This window comes from Perognathus longimembris, chromosome 18 (assembly GCF_023159225.1).
Source record: "Perognathus longimembris pacificus isolate PPM17 chromosome 18, ASM2315922v1, whole genome shotgun sequence".
NCBI lineage: Eukaryota > Metazoa > Chordata > Mammalia > Rodentia > Heteromyidae > Perognathus > Perognathus longimembris.
This window is the reverse complement of record NC_063178.1, coordinates 14,731,334-14,756,016: the sequence shown is the minus strand read 5'-3', so window position 1 is coordinate 14,756,016 and position 24,683 is coordinate 14,731,334. Positions and strand designations below refer to the sequence as shown.

At 40.5% G+C, this 24,683-nt stretch overlaps 1 protein-coding gene and 1 pseudogene across 7 annotated transcripts in view; both read right to left on the bottom strand.

Moving 5' to 3' along the window:
* The window catches only part of Cacnb2 (calcium voltage-gated channel auxiliary subunit beta 2), a 279,522-nt gene that overhangs the window by 105,648 nt on the left and 149,191 nt on the right, over nucleotides 1-24,683 (bottom strand). The window contains exon 1 of one of the 7 annotated variants that reach the window (XM_048367851.1): nucleotides 18,087-18,922. The exons of the other annotated variants lie outside the window; for them this stretch is intronic. Within the exon in view, the coding sequence (XP_048223808.1) occupies nucleotides 18,087-18,137 (51 nt within the window). The 5' untranslated portion in view covers nucleotides 18,138-18,922. Of the gene's footprint in view, nucleotides 1-18,086; nucleotides 18,923-24,683 lie in introns of those variants that run through there. 7 annotated transcript variants of the gene reach the window in all.
* LOC125367179 lies at nucleotides 7,026-12,004 on the bottom strand (annotated as a pseudogene).

The following is a 24,683-nucleotide window of genomic DNA, read 5'->3' as shown; positions in this document are numbered from 1 at the left end:
ATAACTATTTGAGAGGCATAAATAGGAAGATCATGGTTTAGGCCTGCACAGGCAAAAGGTGAGACCCCCTATTCAAAAATGACAGAAACAAAAGGAGCTACAAGTATGGCTCAAGTGGTAGAGCTCCTGCCCAGCAAGCACAAGGCTCTGAGGTCATATCCCAGTTCTGTCAAAAAAGAAATCCCTTTATAACTCTTAATCATTTTTCTTCACATCAACAAACAAATGGTGACACTTTTGTTTCTTCTATGTGTTCAGGAATATGAATTTTCACATACTTTTGTGGATTGAAAACAATATACAATCCTAATTAATTATGTGCTACTAACTACATTTTGATGATTCAAGAGAGCATTGCTTACTGTGAGATTTCACTAAACTACTAAGTACTTGCAAATGATTTAAAGAAGGTTAGATAACCTAGGGGAAAAAATCCCAATTCAGATACTTTCAGCTACATTTAACAGAAAAATTTTACTGGAAATCAGAGGGAAATTTTGGTGGAGTGTGGGAGGGTGGTATTGGTTAAAAATCTAAATTGCTGCCAGACAGTGGTGGCTCATGTCTATCATCCTAACTCCTCAGGAAGCTGAGATTCAGAGACCTGTCAAAAAAGTCTATCTATCAGCCACCACCATTATGGAGGTATGATGGCTCAAGTGGTAGAGTACCAGCCATGAGCAAGGAAATCTATTGAGAGCACGAGGCCCTGAGTTCAAGCCCAAGGATCAGCCCAAAAAAACTCCTAAATAATACTAGGGTGTATTATAATAGTGATACTATTCTCACACCTGGAATATGTGACTTCCTTCCCACATCTGGCTGTGTTCTTGAAATAGGCTGTCAGGCACTGACAGACAAAAAATAATTATTTGCAACCATGTCAGGAAATGATAGTCTGGCAAACTGGCTGAAAAGTCCACAACCAGACAAAAATCAATTTTTAATGTAATTCGTATATTAGAAAATCTTTTCTGTACTTTTGACACAAGGATCTTGCTCTGTCGCCCAGGCTGATCTTGAACTGGGCTCAAACAATCCTCTTTCCTCTTTCCTAAGCCATGACACCCAGCTTTGACATAATATATTAATTGATTACTAAAAGCAAAATAAACCCCTAAATATTGCTAGGCTGTGAAGCTATCATTCAAGTTTCTATGAAGTGGGTTAGTTCATCATAAAGCTCCTATAGTTCATTGAAGAAGAAGCAAACATTTCAGGAGCCGAGGCAGAGGGGGGAAAAGTTGGCAGAGAAACACCTATTTCCCATTCTTTTCAATGGATAGATTTTCTTAAGAACTGAAAGACACTTAAAGTGTAAAGGTTAATTTCTAGATTTCCTATCCTCCCCACAAGCTAAAAAGTAATTCCTAAGACCTCAACAAACATATTTATATAGATTTCTTTCTCAATCTGTGTTTTTGCTATAAACAGTCTGTATAAGAAGAGTCATAAGGAGTGTTGTGTACAGTGTGCAGAATAGTGTGATTCTTTTGTCATATTCTAGGTAGCTCACCCTAAGAATGGCACCTTGCCTGTCTCAACATTATGATCCAAAGAAAATAGTGCAACAATTGACTCCATTTTCTTAGGGCCTTTAAAAAAATAAAAACATTGTCAAACATCCTTGTTGTACAAGGATAAAATTTCTGCCAAGGAATCCATTATGCTTTAATTAAAAACCATTTGACCAAACACTAGACAGGCAAAAGAGGTTGTATAGATTCATGTAGAGCAACATGTCAAAGAACCCTGACTCTAGCATTTGGGAAAGAAATACAAAGGCAGACCAAAGACAAAGTCCAAATCACCTTGTATTTATAAATAATTGGTCATTCAAAAGTTGTTAATAAGGATGAAGGAAGGTTGGGAATTAAGCAGATGCTTGAAAGAGTATCTGTGAGGTCCTTTTACATTTTGATGTGAATCTCAAGGCTCAGGGCCAGGAAGTTAAATAATTTACCAAAAGCCAATCAGTTAGATTGCCTCTTCGGGAACTCTGGAATAGCAAACAATACAGTAGATAGAAAAACTGAAAAGAAACAAAGGGATGCAGAACCCCGCACCCAAATTTCCATCCTTTAAACCAAATGGATTAAATAAACTTTTACAGTTCTTTCTATTCCCAGCACTCTAAAAATCTCTATATACAGTAAGATAGCACATGTGAAAAATGCTACCCTAGAAGAATGGGAGGAGGAGGAGGAGGAGGAGGAGGAGGAGGAGGAGGAGGAGGAGGAGGAGGAGGAGGAGGCAGGAGGAGGAGGAGGAAAAGGAGCCAGAAGGAAGAGGGGGTGGAGGAAGAAAATGAGGAAGAAGAGAAGGAAAGGGGAGAGAAAAGGAGGACAAAGAGGAGAAGGAAAAGGGGAGAAGGAGGAAGAAATGGAAGAAAAGAAGAAAGAGGAGGAGGAAAAAAGGAAGAAGAATACAGGAAAGAATAGAGGAAAAAGGAAGGAGGGGGAGGTGGAATAAAAGGAGAAGGAAGAGAAAGAGGTAGAAGCCATAGCTTACAAAACTCCAATCTACCTTTTGAGGTGTGACAATAGGCTTTTCAAAAAATACACATTATTTTACGCTAAGGTGGTACCTGCAAGACAGATTCCCAAATCATTTGGAAGTCAAAAATAAAATAAAGGAAGTGGTGCTGTGGCTCAAAGTGGTAGAGCACTCACCTTGTGTAGGAAAGTTCAGAAACAGCACCAGGCCCCAAGTTAAATGGAAAGTAGTGGCCCATGTTTTAATGATTGCTAAGGGCTTTCCAATGTCCCTTTCCATTCATGACTGTTTGCAGGACTGTGCATCTGCTAAACCTCTAAAGCAGACTTAACATCTCCCAGAATCAAAGCCATCTACTGTGGAGGATTTCATGGGGGTAGGGGCCACCGAAAATGTTTCTAATATTGTCCCCTATGAGGAGAGAATAAAAACAATTTGGGGACTGAAATGTTTTGGTCTGTGATGACAGACATAAGGAAATCTATAAATAAGTATGTTATTTTCAGGCTTCCGCTTTCATTCTATTGTTGGTTCCTTAAACCTAATTCTCACCTCTTTGTCACCAACCTGACTGCCTTTGCACTGCCTTCTCTCCATAGTAATTTGTTGGGGTCCATCTTCCCCCCCTAGATGGAAGGGGCCTGAGGCACCTCCCCCAGCTGGGGAATGCGGCCTTTCCATCCTCTCTACATTGGAATCCGGAGAAACCGGTCGGGCAAAGAGACCCCCGACTTAGCTGGCAGCCAGCCTGGCGCCTACCAGCCCCGCCCTGGTTTGGCGCGCTCAGAGTGACGTAGCCCCTTGGAGGTCAAGTGACCAGCCCCTTGGAGGTCACCTGACAGCTCATGGCCTATGGGAATCCTGGCCAACCCCCTTCCCCCGGATCATCTACCCTTGTCCCTTTCTCAATAAAGTTAGTTCGCTCTCAGAAGCTGACTCCGTGGTCTATGTACGTAGGTAGGAAAACGGTCACATTGCCACGCGGGTCGCGCGCACGCCAGGATGGAGACGCCCCTACGTCTCACCCTGACAGACCTGCAGGCCGAGGGTTGGGGGAGAGGACGATACGAGGGTAATAAGAGAGAAAGGAATAAGCATTTGAGCCGGAGCAGAGAAAGCAGTCTCTACAGTAATTCATCAGCTACACTACACATAGGAAGTGTTCTGAATTGAAGAAGGCATGAGGTACCACTGTGAAGGTGACCTTTTTCTCTGAGAGTCCAGGGGCCAGCGACCTGCCACTGTAGGATAGCCTCATACACAGAGCCAACTCCTCAGAGTGGAATTTATCACATTCCCCGTTGTGTTCCAAGCAGCACATGACACCTAGCAGTCACTCATTAAATATTTAATCAACTAGATGAATGTATTTCCTGTTTTCATATAGTCCCATTCATTCATTCATTCATTCTTTAGATATGTTCCACACACATAGAACATTTTCTAGATATCGAGGCTCTTATGAGATAAGGTGTAAACCTTGTTCTTCCTCTCGATGGAGCTTATAGTCTACACTGGTAGGAATGTTCCAGAAGCCTATTGCAACATTTCTGGATAATCTCAATTCTTAAGAAACAATAGAAACTCCCTGTGCCCAGCATCTAGGGATATAAAAACTCTGCAGTGTACTTCAGAAACTACCATGTAAATCAATTTAAGTTTGTACTTTGAAAATTGTTATGAAGAATTATTAAGCATAAAAACCAGTGTCACATACCATTCTTTGTCTGTATTCACAGCTGCCCAGAAACCCTCCTCTTTTCCTATGTGCATATCAACTCAATTATAAATGGAAGTGTACACTATTTCAGAATGGTGAACTTTGCCAGGCACTGTGACCCACACCTGTAATCCTGGTAGAGGCAAGAGGATTGCAAGTTTGAGACAGGCCTAAACTACATAAGGAGCATTAAGGAGGAGGTAACAAGTTGCATAAGATATGTACTTCCCTTACATATGAAACTGTAACCCCTCTGTATATCACTTTGACAATAAAGAAGAAAAAAAGTACTATGTCAAGCATCTGTATCTACTGGAATGGGTTCATTTCAGAAGTGATTTCTTAAGAAAGAAACCACACATAGGTCAAAAGGTGTTCATTTAATGCTCTGAATTTTAATGGTGTGAATCTTGACAAACTGTGCTGATAACAAGCCTACTTAGCTAACCAGGAAGGCTAACTCCCATCAATGGCTCTGCCTTATTTCTCCTCCTTCCCCATGCCATGCTAGTGAGACTTTAGACTCACTGTAGCTTGAAGATATTCTATAGACAGCCCTGCCTCTAGCCCAACAACAAAATACCAATACACAATGACATCTTCATCTGGATGCAACACAATGGACCACACCATTTCCACTGGCTCTATGTGCCTCATTTCCCAATACAACTACATCAGATCAGCCGCCATCTTTCTCCCCACGAGACTCTTCCAACAGTTTTTGACCTAGTGAAGGCCACAGCAAGAAGGTGATAGAGTGGAAGGCCTGGAGGAATGACTGGGTTTTGGCACAGGAACGTTCTCATGGGATTTCACCAGGGAGATTGTGCCCAAGACAGATCAGATTACCAGGCAAGCAATATCAGGGCCCAGGGCAGGGAAAGAAGATCACATGATGCTTAACCGAAGTGTATCAAATGGTCAAAACCTCATCATACCCTGTGTCAGGAGTTCCACATTTTCATGCTGCATTTTATCCATGAGTGCCACTAGGGCATGCATTGTAATCTCAAGTGTAAAAATAAAGAAACTAATTCCCAGATACATTGATGATTTGCCCAGTTTCACTCAGCTAATTAAGCTTTACTGCAGTTTTTTTTTTCTGTTGTTGTTATTACTATTGTTGATTTTCCTTTTCTTTTGTTGTGGTGCTAGAGATAGAAGCCAGGGCCTTATATATACTAGTCGAGACCTCTTTTCATTTTTTTTAAATTTTATTTTTTGCCAGTCCTGGTGCTTGAACTCAGGGCCTAGGCACTGTTCCTGAGCCTCTTTGTGCTCTACCACTTGAGCACTATTTCCAGCTTTTTCTGAGTTGTTTATTGGAAATAAGAGTCTTATGGACTTTCCTGCATGGGCTAGCTTTGAACTGCAATCCTCAGATTTCAGCCTCTTGAGTAGGTAGAATTACAGGTGTGAGCCACAGGTGCCTGGTTCCAGCTCCCAAGCACCTTTTTAAAGGACATTACTTTCATTGGGTGAGAATATGAGAATGAGGCTGATCAGGGTGCTAAGATGCATCGAAAGCCGATCCCTCCTCTGGGGAGTCTGCTCCCTTCCATTGTGAATTCAGAAGCAATAAATCCATAACCATGCCATCATTCGAAGCCCTGCAAGCAGGAGACTGAGCCAGTGCTGGAAACCAGCAGAAGGGGAAAAAAATCTGAAACCAGCTAGGTCAATATTTCTATTTTCCATGTCATAATTGTCAATTTGCTTAGCTTCCAAAACTTGTCAGCCACTTCGACTTGTTGAATTGGTGAACAAATCAGGATAAAACATCTCATAGATAAATTTTTTTTTTTTTTTTTGGCCAGTCCTGGGCCTTGGACTCAAGGCCTGAGCACTGTCCCTGGCTTCTTCCCGCTCAAGGCTAGCACTCTGCCACCTGAGCCACAGCGCCGCTTCTGGCCGTTTTCTGTATATGTGGTGCTGGGGAATCGAACCTAGGGCCTCGTGTATCCGAGGCAGGCACTCTTGCCACTAGGCTACATCCCAGCCCCTCATAGATAATTTTTTAAAGAAGACTTTGCAACTTTGAGAGAAATATGACTGTGGAATCTTAAATTATGTTACTTTTCTCCCCCTTGGTTTTGTAATTAGGAACTTGATATAGTTCACTGTGTGGAGCTCCATTAATTTGGTTTCCTCTGTTTCACATTAGGGGCAGACAGGAAATTATACTGGCTTGCATATTACTTCTCATGACTTGTGTAGACCACCTGGCTTTCAAGTACAGAAAGGTCAGGAGTGCTACCGATAGGATAAAGGAGTGTGTGTATGTGTGTGTGCATGCACAGGTGTGTGTACACAAGCACATGCCAATCCTGGGGCTTGAACTCAGGGACATTTTCTTTGCTTAAAGCTAGCATTCTACCACTTGAGTCACAGCTCTGCTTCTGGCTTTTTGGTGGTTACAGTGTGTTGAAGGTTTTTGTCTTTAAATTTTGCATGTGTTTTGCAATGACAGACTTAGGACTAAGCACATACTGTCTTCTGATGGATTATGTAGAAGACAATTCTGTGATTTAAAAAAAAAAAGCATCATATAAAACAAGAGAGCTTCATGGAGAAATTAGATTGAGTCAAGATCTTTGCTCACTTTACCCTAACTTGATTGTTGTCACATGAACTACACCATTCTAATTCCATTTTTAATTATGTAGAAGGATGGATTTAAAAACTGAAAAAACCACTGGCTATACACAGAATTTTCTAAATATTTTTTAACTTTTTCTTAAGAATACTTTATTCTAAAAGCTGGGCACTGTGCTGGCTCACTCCCACAGTTCCAAGCGAGCCCTGGCCAAGTCAGTCTGTACAAGAGGCCTCTGTGGGCAGGCAAGGCAAAGGAAGCCCCTTTTGGTCTCCTTGTCCTGTTCTGCAGCACAGGGGGCAGTAAGCCCAGAGCCTTCCTCCTTGGACTGCTCCTGGGGACACATGTGCAAGCCTGATGTGGCTGCATGGAACAGAGAGATGGTTCTGGAAGCTGTCTTGGGTGATTGATTGTCTTCTCAAGCTGGAGGGCCACTGCGTTGCTCATGGCCATTGACTTAGGTCTGCTTCCCTGACTGGAAAGAAAACAGCGTCTTCATGATTGTCTTCTCCTTGGCACCACTGGCACCACTGGGCCTGCTAACCAAGTCATCTTTTTCTCTTCTTCCTCCTGGAGTTTCTCTTGGTGGGAGCAGGCTGCTCCTGTAGCACTGCAGTTCTTGCAGCAGTTAGCAGCAGCAGCTGCGACTTGAGCTGTTTATGCTCCTGCAACAGTCCTTCAACTCCTGCAGGGTGAAGCCGGGCCCCGGTCAGGTCCACCACCAATTTGTCTGGCCCCAGGTTCACCTCCCCACTGGTGGGAGGGCCCCGGCTCCGCAGCCCCTCCACCTCCCACCTCAGGCTATCCCTCTCCATCCGCAGGCCTCGGCCCCGCCAGGCTGCCCTCCTTCATCAGCGCCTCCAGCATCTCGGGCGCGCAAATGATCTTGAACTGCAGCTGGGCCACCCGCGGGTTGCCACCCAGGGCCAGCAGCTCGTGGCCCACCACGTAGGAGATGCCCTACACGTCCTCGGAGGTCAGCTGGAAGGGGCTCTTGCCCAGCGCCCCCTGGGGGCCAGCCTCGTCCTCCTCGCCGCCCCATGAGCCTCCCCAAGTGTAACTTCCCTCAGGCGCGGGAAAGCTGCCTCTGCGCCCTGGGCGCAGCAGAGGGGGCAGCGTCCCGCCTGAGAGCCAGGCTGATCAGTGGTCCCCGGGATGTGGTGGGGGACAGGGACGGACAGCCGGTGGGGAGGGCACGCGAGAAGGGGGCCCCAGGGTGATGGGGCAACCGGGAACTCAGTTTTTAAAGTTTCAAATCGGCCATTCCCAAAGATGGAATTCTGTTGTAGACAAAATGGTTCGCAAATGGATTATAAATGACATACAAAGCACAAGATGGTTTTGAGATGATCTCAGTACAGGGGGGGTGATGGTTAATGACTCCTCTCTAAGCAGCATGGGAAGCAGGGGCCTTGAGCTTTGCAATCCGCAGGCCTGCCAGGGCCAGCTGACTGTAAGAGGGCTGGTAATGAACGGCCTCCATGCATTACAGGGCCTGCACCAAGAGCCACAAAATCCAAGCCTTTTACCCTGTGTCTCTCGAATTTGGTATTCCCTTTGAATTTCCTACTTCCAATACCAGTAAACACGGTTTCCAATATACTCAGATAAGATTACAGAGATAGTGTAGGTACAAACATAGGAAGGTGATACAAAACATTATCAATAATAGAAACTACACATACACATAGGACGTTGAAAGTAGTTACAACTGTGATATATCACTTGTTTCCATAACATGGAGTTCATTTCAATTAGCATCATCTTATGTGTTTCTAAGGGTATAGCTATTGGGCCTTGTGATGCTCTGCTATGGCTTGCCTAAACCTGTACTAATTATTCCCAATAAGGGAGGCCATAGAGTCCATGTTTCTTTGGGTCTGGCTCACTTCACTTAGTATAACTTTTTCCAACTACAAAAGCAATACTTGCAAAACTGTTTGGTGTAAGTGAACTGAACACCTGGGGGGGGGAGGGAAAGGGGGGGAGGGAGGGGGGCATGAGGGACAAGGCAACAAACAGTACAAGAAATGTATCCAATGCCCAACGTATGATACTGTAACCTCTCTGTACGTCAGTTTGATAATAAAAATTTGAGAAAAAAAAAACAAACAAACAAAATAAATAAAGAGACTTCCATCACTGTTTCTGGCAAAAAAAAAAAAATCCAAGCCTTGCTTTCTAAAGGAAAACTAGACTGGCTGCCCAAGCAGCTGGACAACGAAAAGGTTATAAGCAAAACAGCAAGAGAACAATGGGTCACCCACAAAGCTGCTCACTGGCTTCCCCTTCTTGCATTGGCACTGACCTGTGTAATCATAGGTAAGTGACACACCTGTGTGTGAGGAGATTCTCCACGTGTAAAACAGATGACACCTACTTCATTGAGGGCTCCGTTAAGATTCTGCACAGGAAACATTTGGTTCTATGCAGTATAAATGCTCAGCACAGGTGTGTTTTTCTTTTTTTCCCATAGTTATAAAGAGTTTCTTTCACAAGGAGAAGGTAAAGGCCACTCAAGAAGAATAACAGGTGGGACCTGGACCATTTATCCTAAGGGGTATTTTGTTTTGTAAGTTAGTTGTGGGGCTTGAACTCAGGGTCTGGGCACTGTCCCTGAGCATTTTTACTCAAGGCTAGCCCTCTACCACTTTGAGCCACAGCACCATTTACAGTTTTCTGGTGGATAATTGGAGATAGGAATCTCATAGACTTTCCTGCCTGAGTTGGCCTTGAACCACGATCCTCAGATCTCAGCCTCCTCAGTTAACTAGGATTACAGGTGTGCGCCACCAGCACACAGCCTATCTTCAGTTTTAATGACATTTTGATTTTATCTTTGAGGCAGGTTTATGCTGAAAAAATAGTAACAGAATGAAATAGCATGAAAAATGGAGCATGCATTCTTACTCAGCTGTAAAAATTAAACCAGTATATATTTTTTCCTGATTCAAAGCATTTCTAGCATCAGTAACAGAAAGCCATTGCTATTCACAATACTCTTAGTAATTTGGGGAGTTGTTGTTGTTTTGGCCAGTTCTGGGGCTTGAACTCGGGGCCTGGGCACTGTCCCTGAGCTGCTTTACCTCAAGGCTAGCACTCTACCACTTGAGCCACAGCACCACTTCCGCCCTTTTCTGCTTATGTGGTACTGAAGAATCAAACCCAGGGCTTCATGCATGCTAGGCAAGCACTCTACTGCTAAGCCACATGCCCAGCCCTATGGAATTTTATTAATTAGAGGCTCAGTCAAAACTGTTTTAAATAGCTTTCAACAACGTCTGTGCCATTAAGTAGTAACTGTGGCATCACATTGCTCAAAAGTGACCTTTTAGTGGAGGGTCTTATGGGAACTCCAGTCCTATCAAGCACCCTACAAAGCCCTGTGAATTTCTACCCTTTCTATGAAATACAAAGATGAGAACAGGTTCAAGGTCTTTGAAAAGTATAACTTTTTCTGAGCTCAAATTTAGCCCACATTGTGGTGCTGGTTTTCCCTCTTTAGCTACAGTACAAAACATATGTATCTTATCATCAACTTATTATTGTTGCTGTTATTGGCAGTACAAAACATATGTACCTTAATTATCAGCATCTTACTTTTTTATTGTTGTTATTAGTGGCAGTACTGGGGTTTGAACTCAGGGCTATGAATGTACTAGGAAGACACTCTACCACTTTGGTTATTCCACAACCCAATTAAATCACTTCTAAAAGACAACTGAAAAATTGTTGTCCAACTGTTGTCATTCAGTGACTATATTAAATCAAACTGAATTCTAGTTTCAAATTTATATCATAACTTTTATCTGGAGAATTCTCTAAATACTACATACCATAATCAAATGTACTTTATTCCTCAAAAATGTGCACAGTGGCAAACATCGTTTTACCTTGTGGTGTCAGGTAAGGATGTGTTCATTTGTTCAACAGCAGAGATTCATTCAGTCTAAGACAGTTGCAGCTATAGTACCTGGAGATAATCAATATCCTCAACCATAACACAAGGTTCCTTTTTTCCCCCATACTGTTGTAATTGTGAAGTCTTTAAAAAAAGGCTCAAACACAAATCAGCATTAATTATTCTTTGCTCGTTGTAAACACCTGAATGCTGAGATGTGTTGGATGTTCAGGATTTCTAGATATGAACCACAGCTTGGAGAATTTTTCCAATGACTCCTCTCAATATAGTGCCTTACTAAACAATGTCACCAACGTGACCCCAACAGGAAGGCTCTAGGTTTTATTGGGTTTCATGGGGCAGGCAAATATGTACTACTGAAAATGACAGTTTTATGGAACATGAATTCTTCTTTTTTTTTTTTTGCCAGGCCTGGGGCTTGAATTCAGGGCCTGAGCACTGTCTCTGGCTTCTTTTTGCTCAAGGCTAGCACTCTACCACTTGAGCCACAGCGCCACTTCTGGCTTTTTCTATATATATATGGTCCTGAGGAATCGAACCCAGGGCTTCATGTATATGAGGCAAGCACTCTACCAGTAGGCCATATTCCCAGCCCATGGAACATGAATTCTTTAACTGCTAGGGTCTTAAAGAGCAAATGACACCATAGTATTCCAAGCTGCTTTAAATATTTACAATCTCCAAAATGAATATTAAACAAATCTATTGTGTTTATTTAAATATATACATAAGATAATTTTACATATGCATACGATATCTAACCATCTGTGTGGAGGGGGGGCATTGTGTTCAAGGCTAGCACTGTACCACTTGAGCCACAGCTCCACTTCTGGCTTTTTGGTAGTTTACGTACGATAAGAGTCCCACAAACTGCAGCGCTTCTAACAGCACTCCTCAGGATGTCAGCCTTCTGAGTTACTAAGATAATAGGCATGAGCCTCCAGTACCCATCTCTATCCACCATTTTATAGGTCAAAGAATTATGCCTGAAGATAACCTGCTCCCAAACCAAGAATCCAGTGCTAGGAAAAAAGAATAAAGCCATGTTGTTATTCTGTAAGTGCAGTGAAATCCAATCATTCTGTCACATCCTCAAATCAAAGCTTTCTGTCCACGAGTAACTAAAGAGGACTGGGAGACTGGAAATGATCAAGGTAGACTGGAAAGGAGGCCAGTCCCAGTGGCTAGGACCTTTCTCACCTTGGCACATCTTTGTGGGGGTCACAGGTAAGAATTCCAGAGGATTTCCTATGATAGATTTTTGTTTCATCTCTCATGCTTAAATGCCGCTAATAGTTAACAAAGCTATGAACTGAAAACAACATTTAAGGGCAGGGAATTACAATCTGTAGACTTCACAAGGGTCACTATTTACATGAATGTGAAAAAAGACACTGAGTCCTTTACTAAGAAGCAGTATGGAGAATTAGCAGTTCTCCAATCCTAAGAGGAACAGGTTCCTGAATGACTTCTGGGAAATCTGTTATCTAACTTTTGGAACTTGGTAAATATGGTAGCCATGCTGAATTCTCCAACTTCCCAAGAGCAGAAGGTCCCTTCAAGGCCAATCCTGGCTCAATGGAAACTTGGTTTATTGGCTTGTGCTGAGCTTGGCAATGAAAAAAACTATGAACCTGAAGACGAGACAGAATTTGCTTTTCATGATCAATGGCAGCCTGATTCAAACATGGCCTTTTTTCTTACTCTGGATAGCAGCCCTTGGCTCAGAATAAGCTAGATGTCTGAACAGAGTTGAAAGCTGATTGTTTCACCTAATAAAATGGAGGCTTAACTTCTTCTGCTAGTCTACTATTCACTTCTAAGTATACTAATAATCTTATTTTCTCAAAGTATTTTTAGTGATATGAACAGGTGTTACCATATAAACATGAGATAAATTTAAAGCAAGAAAGATATTTTGATAGCTAGGAATAAGAGAGTAAAAGTTGTCTCCTAGCTAATTCTGTAAAGAGCTACTCTTAATATTTCACAAATACAATTGAATTTCTATCTAAATACAGGAAGCTTAGTAAGAAAATGGGCACAAAAATACAAAGAATAGAGAAAACTAGGCTAAATATACACTTTAACTAATGAGCAATGTTGTGTAATTATTTACACGAAAATAACAATTACTTAGTGAATGTTGGGTGCATTATGATAAAATTAAAATTAATATAATATTAGTTTGTTTTGTACATCTTGGTTTTTGCTTTTGGATAAGTTGCCAGGCTTGCATCATCATCTTCCTGCCTCAACCTCAATAGTTGGGTGAACAATAGACAAACCATTGTGCCAAGCTAGTTTTATGTTGGCCTTGTCAACTGGTAGAATTATTTTAAAAAGAAATATGGAAGGCATAGCCAGAGATAATAACAACATTTAAGCCTCTTCATTGTTCAAATAAGTCTGCATCTGAATTTTTTTTTTTTGCAAGGAAATGATTCACTGGATCTATAAACTACATGGTCACAATTGCTTTATAGGTTTGTCTATAAAAATAAAATTATAGAATCAATCTAAAAGACCCACAGTCTGTGATCATTTTATTTGGACGAACGATGGCAAATCCTTACAATGGTACTTCATGCTGGGATTAAACAGTGATTCAATGCTGGAAGGAAAAGGCAGAATCCACAATATGTGTATTATACTTACAACGTTTAAATACATTTTGCCAGGCATGGGTGGTTCATATCTATAATCCTAGCTACTCAGAAGGCTGAGAGGATCCTAGAGGATTGTGTTTTAAAGTCAGCAGGTACAGCAAAGTCCTCAAGACTCAGTCTCCAATTAAGCAGCAAAGTGCTAGACTGGAGGCATGGCTCCACTGTTAGAGCACCATCCATGAGCAAGAAAGCTGAGCAAGAACTCTAAGCAATGAGTTCAAGCTCTGGTACTGACACACACACACATACACACACACACGTATGTTTGTAGTAAAGAACAGAATGCACAACATGAGAATGAATATATATGACCAAGCATGGTAAGATGGTGATGTATCTCTAAACCATGCTTTGTGGTCAATTCCTCTAATCTCAGCAGTACTTCTGTGTGTCTGGCTAGTCCTGGGGCTTGAACTCAGGGCCTGAGTGCAGTCATTGAATGCTTTTGCTCAAAGCTCATGCTCTATTACTTGAGCCATTGCTCCGCTTCTGGCTATTCTGGGGAGGAGGTTGATAGTTAATTAGAGATTTCCTGCCTAATTCAAACTGTGATCCTCAGATCTCAGCTTCCTGAGTAGATGGATTATAGGTGTGAGCCACCAGTGCCTGGCAATAGTACTAACTTTTAACTGATGTATTTCAAGGGCCAAGCTCTGGAATTTATCAAGCTTAATAATGAAACAACTTTGTAAATCGGTGTCAGGACTATACAAAATTATCATTTCTAAAAATGGATTGCTTTATGGGGGTACAGGTTGCCATCTCCAGAGGACAAAGCCAGCAACCTGAGGTGCATGTCCAAACTTTCAGGCCTTATCAACATTATACTAACATTCAGATACAAATTCCATTTGGAAAAGAATGTATAAGCCTGTAGCCTTATATATAGGAATACAGGTCCATAGTAACGTCTCCTTTTTTTTCCTTCTTCTTTAAAGGGCATTAGCAACAGAAGGTAAAAAAGCAGAAGGAAAGAGAAAGAAGACAACGTATTTAAAAATTATTTAGACTCTTTTTTAGTTTTCATCATTGTTTAATTCTTGGGGCATATTTTTCACTCAGGAGCTCTAACTGTTGGCCTTTTAGACTGTTTTGAGAACTCTGTGAGGGTAGAAAATAGTCATTTATGTCTAAACTGTAGTATTTACACAGAGTTAAGAGGGTTTACATTTTCATTCTCCTCCTGGGCCCTTTTTGATAATGAAGCTACAACGATTCAATTAGGAATCCTCTTTCTCAGGCACATTACCTCCTCCTTCCCTTCAATGCACAAATAAAAGCCAACTCATAACTTTCCCTCCTGCCTCCCATAAATGTCATGATCAAGGATCTTGAAGCTGAGTTCTTTCATTCTTAGCCACTGTGGAAAGATTGGTAGGTGCCTGAACTCCATGAATAACTGAAGTACTAAGTTAAGCCATTTATGCACACTTGCAGTCTATATGTACCCTGAGTTCCTTTTAAATTCTCTTCAAATATAGACATTATTATCCTGAATTTTATGGATGTTGATACTGAAGCTCAGAGAACATAACACTTTTCAAATGCCAGAGCTGTTGAGGGGGTGGTCTAGAATTCAGTATCATGTGCAACTAGACCCAAACACTTGCTCTTAAAGCCCAGTCAGAAAATAAAAAATCAGGGTAACATCTAAATAAATAGAAAATGTAGGCAAATCTGAGAAATCATTTATAGATGAAAAAAAAGATGGGAAGCAGCGGTCCTGATCTAAGAATACAGGTCCACAATTACAATCATGAGAGATCCCATGTTCAAGGACTTCCTGTACAACGATTCTAGAATCTATGAGAAGATAATAAGTGTTCTTAATAACAGGCAGACTAACATAAGTAGTTTTTGGCCTTTGGTACTGAAAAAGTAATTATCTTTATGGAATTGCATTGGTTGACTGATTTCATTTTAATGCACAATGAGAATTAAGTGAATCATTTCCAAATGTGTTTTTATGAAGTTGTGGTTTAGAATGGCTTCAGAAAACAAAACTGAAGCCAGGAGCGGGTGGCTCATGCTTGTAATCTTAGCGACTCAGAAGGCTGGGATCCGAGGGTCACAGTTCAAAGTAGTAGAGTGTTAGAAGGAAAAAAACTAAGGGATAGTGTCCAGGCCTTGAGTTCAAGCCCCAGAACTGAGACACAGACATACACACACACAGAGCACAACTCATATAAAATTGATATCATATTTATACTAGAACAAAAATAAAGGTTATATAGTTTATTGAGTACCTCACACAGCTATTTCACCATATATGCACAGACATACCTAAAATATGTATATTTGTCTGTATATCCATATATCCATTTAACCATCTAGCACTCCTTATATATTAAAATTCTATTTATATCATTGCATAATAGTGTGGTTATATTATGTATATTTACTTATCTATTATACTTTATATTATTATATAATTACACTAAATATTCATATTATTGGATTGAAAAGGATAAGTGGTTATAGAACAAAGCATTTGTAAAGATGTATAAGATTTATTTAAAACCTTAACTAGCCAGGTGCTGGTGGATCATATCTGTAATCTTCGAGACCTGAGGATTGTGGTTCAAAGCCAGCCCGGGCACGGAAGTCCATGAGACTTTTATCTCCAATTAAACGCTGGAAGTAGCACTGTGACTCAAGTGGTAGAGTGCTAGCCTTGAGCAAAAGAAGCTCAGGGACAGAGTTCAAGCTCCAGGATCAGCAAAGACAAACAAATAAAAAACTTTAACTACACAAACAAAAGTTTGTGAGTTGAAAAGTTTTGAAGTTTAGAAGCTTGTTCAAACCTAAGCTTAGGTAAATGGAAGAAAGCTGGGTGTGGGAGATGGGTTTGTAATTAGACTGGCAAATACAACAAGACCTCATCTCAAGAAAGAAAGAAAAGAATGAGAGACAATGCCTTCCTATGAGTAGTAGTAAGAATATAGGAAACAGAACATCTAGGTTTGGAAAATACATGGATTAAAAGAGTAAAAATCACTGTGCAGACACAGCCCCCCCCCCCACCCAATACTTCAGGACAACACTGAATGTAAGTAGAGGCTAACCTATTCATTGTAGAATCACGTAGACTGACACTCTCACTAAATGACTGTGACATTACGGAGGCCAATTTCCCTGCTGGAACTATTCAAAAGACCTGTGGAATGTACTTGGCAGTTGGACTCTATGGCCAAGTGGGGCCCTGGGTTATACATTTGCCTCACTCAGAGCAGAAGCCTTCTGCAGGAAAAACGACACCAGTTATGTCATGTCTGATCATACTCTTAAAAAGCAGGCGAGTTTACCAGAAATGATTATTCCAGGTTTCCTTCAAAGCAGGCACATGGAATAGGTACTGAACAATTTCCAAATTAAAACATGAATAGCATCTGAAAAGTGAAGAAATGTATATGATGCATCAAATGCTCCCAAGCCCTTTATGATTAGTACATAAATAGACAACCATATTGGAGGCTAATTCCTTTTTCCAGGGCCAAGGAGGAACCTGTGCATCTACATAAGCAGTCTACACTGAGCTTCATGGCCAGCACACAAACAGCTCCAGCCCACAAACATACAAGTGTTTTGGGGGGAACAAAACAAGCATAGGAAACTGCCTTAAGAAATCTTAAAATGAGATCTGATTTAAATCATGTAGAAGTACAGCAGGTATCATCTCAAGAGTTTTTGGCTCTGTTAATCCAATACAGAGCAAACCATTATCTTGCACTTGTTTCTAAACAAATGTATTTTTTTGTTGTTTTCTGTTAAGTTTAATGCAGGTTGGGACAGCTTTAAAAACTAATCTTGGTAAAAAATTTAGGAAGTTTTACATAACCAATTCTAAAGTATATACTTTTCATGTTATGATTAACACAGAATTTGGTTACCTCATGATGTTTCCATTTACAGGCTCTAATTGAATTTTAAGTTCTGGAATTTCTTTTTCTAACGCTTTGCCTAGAGTAACAGTAGCAATGCCATTATCAACAGTACAAGTTTTGAAAAATGCTCTGCAAATATACATATTAATATTTCCAATTTTATAGGCAACACAGTTGAGGCTCAGTCATCCATAATTTGATGATCATGAAATTACATTACTGGAATATTTTAGCCATACTGTTAATAATGATCTGTTCTTTTCCATGAAAACTCTAAATGAAATCTGAAGACTCAAATAGTGTCTGCTTAATTATGGTCAACATCAGACCCTCATGTCTGGGTTATATTCAAAATACAAAATAACAAACAGCAACAAAACCTTCATTTCAGCAACACAAGAAGTAAAAGGATCCTGATATACATAGAAAGGTCTAAGAAACAATCAGGAAGCTCAGAGGCCAGGTTGTCTAAAGACTGGCCCACAGCTGAGAGAAAGTTTCTCTTCCCCACCAAGTAGCTAGAATCCCCCCACCTCCTTCCCTGCGCTCCTAAACAGACCTCAGTAATTTCAGTTTAAGATCAGAGTTACAGTTTTCCTTGCTTAAGCCATCTCAGCATCAGGAAAAACACTCTGAATGGCATTTCTGCCCAGACAAGCCCTTTTTTTTTTTTCTTTTTTCTTAACAAAGAAAAGCATCCAACCTAAGTTTAACTGGAGTTCATGAATCATTCGGGACAGTCACATTTCCTTTAAACCAGACCACATATCTGGCCCCCGACCTGTGTGTGTCTGCTTACCCCAGGAATCCTGCATTTAGTCTGAGGAGACAGGAGGCGTCTGTCAAGCATGCCAAACAGTTCCAAGTTCACTCCAGCAGGAAGAAATCTACAGGAACAAGAGCTGGGGACTAGCTGCAGGCAGCCCAGCCAACTCCTGCTTTGCTCAATAGCCTATCAATAGCTCCTGTTTTCCTTGCTGGCTTGCGGGGTGTAGTCTTTTAAAGTCAGTATGACTTTATGACTTTCTAAAGGCCTGCAGATTACAACAGCTCTGTGTGTCCCAGAACTACTGAACAAGGGCAGAGGAGCCCATCACCGTCAATTAAGCAAATGCAAGCAGGCAAGTCTTTTCCTACTTCGAATGACGTCACATGGCTTGGAAGAGAGCCCACTGCAAAGTTGTCAGAGCAGAGTAACACTTCATTAATATCACATGCGTGCCTTCGGGCACCGCTGGACTGGGCAGAGCTTTGCAGATACTTTCTGCAGTGTGGAACACTGGATTGCACAACATGGTAAAGTCTGAGCATTCAACGACCAGCCTGAAAAAGTCTGCAATAAAAAAGTGAAAACATTCTTCTACTCCCAACTGGATGAAGAAATATTTTCTTTGTGCATACAAGAAAAGGGTTCTCTTTCTCTTTGGTGGCATTTCAAGTTCTTAATGTGCTTGAAGTAGAATCATTTTTATAGTCATGTAACTATCACATCAGTACGTTCATTTTTATTGAAATTGGAAAGTTCTTTTCATCCAAAGATACTTCAACCAGGCAAAGTGGTACATGCCTATAACCTCAATAACATAACAAGGTCATGAGTTCTAGGCCAGACTACATAGTGAGACAATAAACAAATAAAAAATTTAAAACAGCCAGGCTCTGTTGGCTCATACCTAAATCATAGGTAGTCAGAAGGCTTAGAGCCCAGAGGACTTCAGTTCAAAGCCACTCAGGGCAGAAAGGGCCACAGACTTCATCTCCAATTAACCAGCAAAATGCCAGACTGAAAACATGGCTCAAATAGAAAAAAGCCTAATGACCAATAAACAAGAAAAAAAAATGCTTGACTTTACTACTAATCAGGAAACACAAACCCAAATCACAATTTAGTATTTCAGACTGGAAACACTTAAGAAACAAGTTTGACAAGAAATGCACTCACTACCTTACATATGTAACTGTAACCCGCACATCACCTTGACTATAAAAGTGAATTTTAAAAAAAATGCAAAAAGAATAAAAGAAGATCATGGTGAAGCTGCTGCAGCCTGTGAGCCAAAGCCAAATCTAGCCACCTACCTGTTGTACAAAACCTACAAGCTAAGAATCTGTTTTCTACTTTTAAGTGATTGGGGGGAAATCTCAAAATCAGAGTAGTATTTCTTTGTGATCCACGAAAACTATAAATTTCAAAATAAATTCATGCCAGTCTAGGGGCTTAAACTCGGGGTCTGGATGCTGATCTTGAGCTTTTCTTTTTGCTCTAGACTAGTACTCTACCACTTGAGCCACAACTCCACTTCTGTTTTTTGTTGATTTGGTTTTGGGTTTGGGGGGGAGTGTCTTTGGGTGGATAATTGGAGACAAGAGCCTCCTAGACTTTCTTTCTTGGGCTGGCTTCAAATCAAGATCCTTAGGCCTCAGCCTCCTGAACAGCTAGGATTATAAGCATAAGCCACCAACACCTAGCCAAAATAATGCTCTCCAACTGAAGTTTATTATGACACAGCCAGCCCTTTAACTTATGTATTATCTGTGTCTATGCTTGCCTAATTACAACAGAGTTGAATGATTATGATACTAGGACAAAACTCACAAGCCATCAATAGTTCCCCTGAAGCTCTATGCAGGCAGTTCAGCCCCTCTGCTCCTTAGCAATAGCAGATGTCCATTCATCATTGGTGGGACTATTGTGTGCAAGGATGGTAGAGACACAGTAAGATACAATAAAAATATAGAATGTGTGTGTCCTTGGATTCTAGACTCAGCATTCCCCTCTCAGGAGAAGATTCATATAAACTGTGATGGAATGCAAATGTGAAAAAGGGTGACTATCAAATGCAAGATATACTGTCTCAAGAGGAATGTATCTGAATGGGGGGACAACTCCATTAGTTCCATGTTGTTTCTTAAAGATAGCTTCCTACTCTATTGGTTTGTCATACTATTTTCTATGCTTCTTCTCATTCTGAAATAATTAATCAAAGTAAATGAAGTAAAGTAGGAAAAAAAATGTTAGAAGAAGCGTCACACACAAAAAAAGTAGCTGATGGTCACACAGTTGTGAAAATGTTTGTGGACAAGTACATGTAATATTAGAATAAGTTGGAAAAAATAAATTTTTTTGTTTTAACACTGAGATGGTTAAGAATACTTAGAACTTGTAAATTAAAAAAAACATGACTTGTATTAGTTGTAGGTTGCTTGGAAGTGGTTTGCATTTTTTTCCTTCTTCTTAAAAAAAATGTAATACTGGCTGGGCATTGGTGGATCATGCCTATAATCTAGGTACACAGGAGGCTGAGATCTGAGGATCACAATTTGCAGAAGTGAGGGCAGAGAAGTCCATGAGACTTTTATTTCCAATTAAACACCAAAAAAGTAAGAACTGAAGCTGTGACTCAAAGTGATACAGAGGTAGTCTTGAGACAAAAGTTCAAGGACAGTTTCCAGGCCCTGAGTTCAAATCCCAGGACTGGACAAAAACAAATACTTTTCAAACTTTCTATAGTAAGGTTTAACTTTTTCAATATGAAAAATGTTTCTTTTAGGGTCTAACAGGAAATCAAGAAAACTTTTTTAGAAACTTTTGTTATTTCTTTTGTGATACTTTCAGGGTTTGAACTCAGAGCTTTTTGCTCTCATTGGTGTTTTTGCTCACAGCAGGTATACTATGACTTGAGCCATAACTTCAACCCAGCCTTTTCTGATGTATTGGAGATAGGGTCTCATGGACATTTCTGCCCAGAATCTTCTAGATCTCAGCCTCCTGAGAATCTAGGATTTTAATCTTGAGCCTCTAGTACCTAGCTGAAGCTTTAACTCTGTTTATTCTGAGTTAGGATATTTTATACTCTGGAAACTGATAGCAATGTAAATAAATTCATCCAGTAGAAATGAATTTGCTTAGAAATGAAAATGATAGCAGGTCAAATGAAAGATCACTGCCTGGATAATGGCTTTACTGCTCTGCTGGGTATTAGCCAATTCTAATGTGACAGTCTTAAAGTTATACACCTATTTTGAATTGGAAACACAGTGTTTCTCTTTGGACACTGACAAATGTAGTTTGCTAGCATTCCAAACCCAGCCCACTTTAATTTATAAATACATTAAAATGTAATAGCTAATAATGACTTTAGTTAAACAAAGTAAAACTGGGATTAAAATTAAAAGGATCGGGATTGAAACTGAACAAACAAAATGCATGGGTATTTCAATAACTTTCTTCTCATAAAAACTCTACTACTAAACAGCATTCTTCTTCATTGCAGTATTATTCTTCTCACCATGTTAATTCTTTTGTTTTTTTCCTTTCTCTGAGACGGGGTTGAGAGATACTTTATTGGAGATCTTAGGAAAAGCAGGAGGAAGCAAACGGAAGAAGAGCAATGGAGGAAGGGAAGTCCACACTACATGGGAAAACAGACCAGTGAGTAAAAAACAGGAAAGAACTCGATAAAGTTCCGATAGGACAAGAAGGGAGGAATTCTAGATGCAGGTCAGTTTGTTGTGCCAGGAAACAGAAGAAATAAGAATTTCCTAACAACTTGGTCACTTACCAGTTGGAAAGAAACAATAATTTGTGTAAATAATTCCATCTCCAGTCATGGTTTTGTGCTTTTCATGCTTTTGGTACATTTTCAAGTTAGATATCCATAATTTAGGTTATTCATTAGGTTATATCTGTTGTCTTATTTATTTGTTGGCATAAAGTAAATTTTCTGGTTATGATTATTTTCATTGCAAATTGCAAAATAAGGAAACAGTCAAAAGCACCCAAAACCGCATTTACCCTTGCTGTCTATCAGTTTCCTAATCTACAAGAAGGGGGAGTCAGCTGTCAAAGAGGATTGTCAGGATTACCGAAAACGTCCAGGCCACATCTGCTAAATCAAAGTTTCAGAAATAAAATTCATTTCCTTTGTATCACTCAGTAGTTCTCAACCGGGGGCGGTTTTACTCTCCAGGAGCCATTGCTGAATGCCAGCAGCTCTCTGGCATTCAGTGGGCAGAGGCCTGGATTGGGAGATACACATGGAACAATGTGCAGAGCCCCGCTGAAGCAAAGGACAACCTAGCTCAGGATACCCCTGGTACTGAGACTGGAAAAAAGATGCCCCCCCCACCCACTTTACATCAATGCTGCTGGTGTGAAGTGCTTTCAGCGATAACCCAACATTACCGAACATGGCATGAACAGAATTTTCTAGATCCTCTGCAAGTCATCTAAGGGAAGGGAATCAACAGAAGAAAAGGGGAAGAATAGAAAAATGAGGCTCTTGTTGGGTAGGGAAGCCTCTGAAGTAGCCCTTGGAGATTGGCAGAGTGCCTGTGTATTCTGCTATTCTAGGAGCCATCCACAAGGGAGCCACTGGCAGTGGTTGGGGGTCAGATTTTAAGAACCTGAGATTTCTGCATTCCTACGGAGGGTCCACACCATGATCATTTTGCCTTAGCTTGTTTCCAGTCCCCTTCCAGCTCTACCTGCAAAATATCTTTGTTGAAAAATGAAATAAAAAAAAAGGCTTGATGAAAATGAAATGATATTACAGCTCAAGAAACCATTCCGTGCCGTTTTTGTAACTAAAGATACAGGCTCACTGATCTAAGAAGAAAAGATCCTTCCGGTCCTATGGGCATGCAGTGTGGTTATGCTCTAATCAAACAGGACTTCAGTCATTCCCAAAGAGCCCTTCAGTGGTTCTCATCCCTTCAGTGGCTCTCAATCTTCAGTTTGAAACAACTTCGCCATTTGTTGTTTTGAACTCTCAAACAGCAATAGAGCATTCTGAATGGGGAGGTGGTAGTAGCCAAAGGATAAATATGTTTTGTTGCCAGGAGACAGAAAACTATGCAGAATTTTGGAGGTCACATACTTCAAATGGCTACTCGAGACTTCAAAGTCTAGACTATTTATCCAACAGGCTAGGATTGAGGAAAAAAATTCCCTTGATCACACCCCAATTTAGACCTCCTGCATCAGGACTATTGTCTTTGATTACAAAACACCATGACGTGGTCCAAATATGGATAGTATTGGTATATATGAGCCAGCACAACAAACCTCTAGCGTGTATCCACAGACTAAATCTCACATGTGTTTTTGGTAAATAACAGCCAAAGATATCATTTTCTCAAAACATAAAAATAGGAAACAATCTCACAGGCCAAGTTATTAAAAAACAAAACAAAACAGAACAGAACTAGTCACACACATAATTGAGTTTTCTTTCCACATAACAATCTATGTTGTCACACATGGTAACCTCTTCAGCTTCATCTAAAAGATTTCTGAAAACATCTGATTGTTGACTGAGGTGATGATGAGAGAAAGCAAAGCAATTTCGTCCCAAAGATTTTTTGTTTTTGTTGTGGTTTTTTTTTTGGGGGGGGGGGCCTGTTTTTTGTTTTGTTCCCCCAGCCCCCCAGCTGAGAACAGAAATCAGGGCCTTGTACTTGCCAGGTAAGTGCTCTTCCACTGAGCTAAATCCCCAACCCTTTGTTGTTTGTTTTAGCCTAAATAACTTGTGCTATTCAACTTCTTTCCTCAGATTTTAATTCACCTCTAATTCATCTAGCTATAGATGAGTTAAGAACCATGATCCAATTAATTGTCACTCAAATAAATGATCCCTCCCTCTATAATAGTTAAATAGATAGGTGTGATGGGACATGACACTATTTCAGTATTTTTCCTTAATGGCCACTAGGCTATAGAATGCTAGTTATGTGGAATGTTAGGGAAGTAAGGTAAAATTCTGATATTTTTAGAAACCTTCTCTTTGGCTGTTTTGTTCCATAGCCTAATTCTCTTCTCTTTGCCTTTCTCCCTATTTCAAACTCCAGGAATCCCATAGAAGCTTTAACTACTTGCTGGCATATGGTAAAACAACAACAACAACAAAAATAAAACCTAAATAAAAGGACAGGAAAAGAGCAGCCACTGACTACAAAGCTGATGATCAACCACCTGTGACTCAGGGCTGTTTTAACTATGCATAGTTTTCCAGCTCCCAGGCCCTTCTTCCCCCCATTTAAACTCAGGTCAGTGTCTGTACCCCCAAGAGGTGGCTGAAGTTACACTGAAGAGCTGTCTTTCTGTGGCTACCTTGGAATAAATCTTTCTCTGCTTTTCTCCTGTCCCCCCCACCACCACCCTTTTTTGGGGGCATATGCCAGCAAGTAGTTAGAGCCTCTATGGGATTCCTGGCATTTGGGTCTAAGGTCTAAAGACCCTGCTTTAGATACTTATAAATATTATAGATATCTATAAGCCTTGCTATAGATAGCTTATGCATATTGAATATAGTGAATCTTCCTGTTTCTCTATTACATGTATATGTATGTGGGCACACATATTTATAGAAAGAACATATAATTTATAGATTTCCCA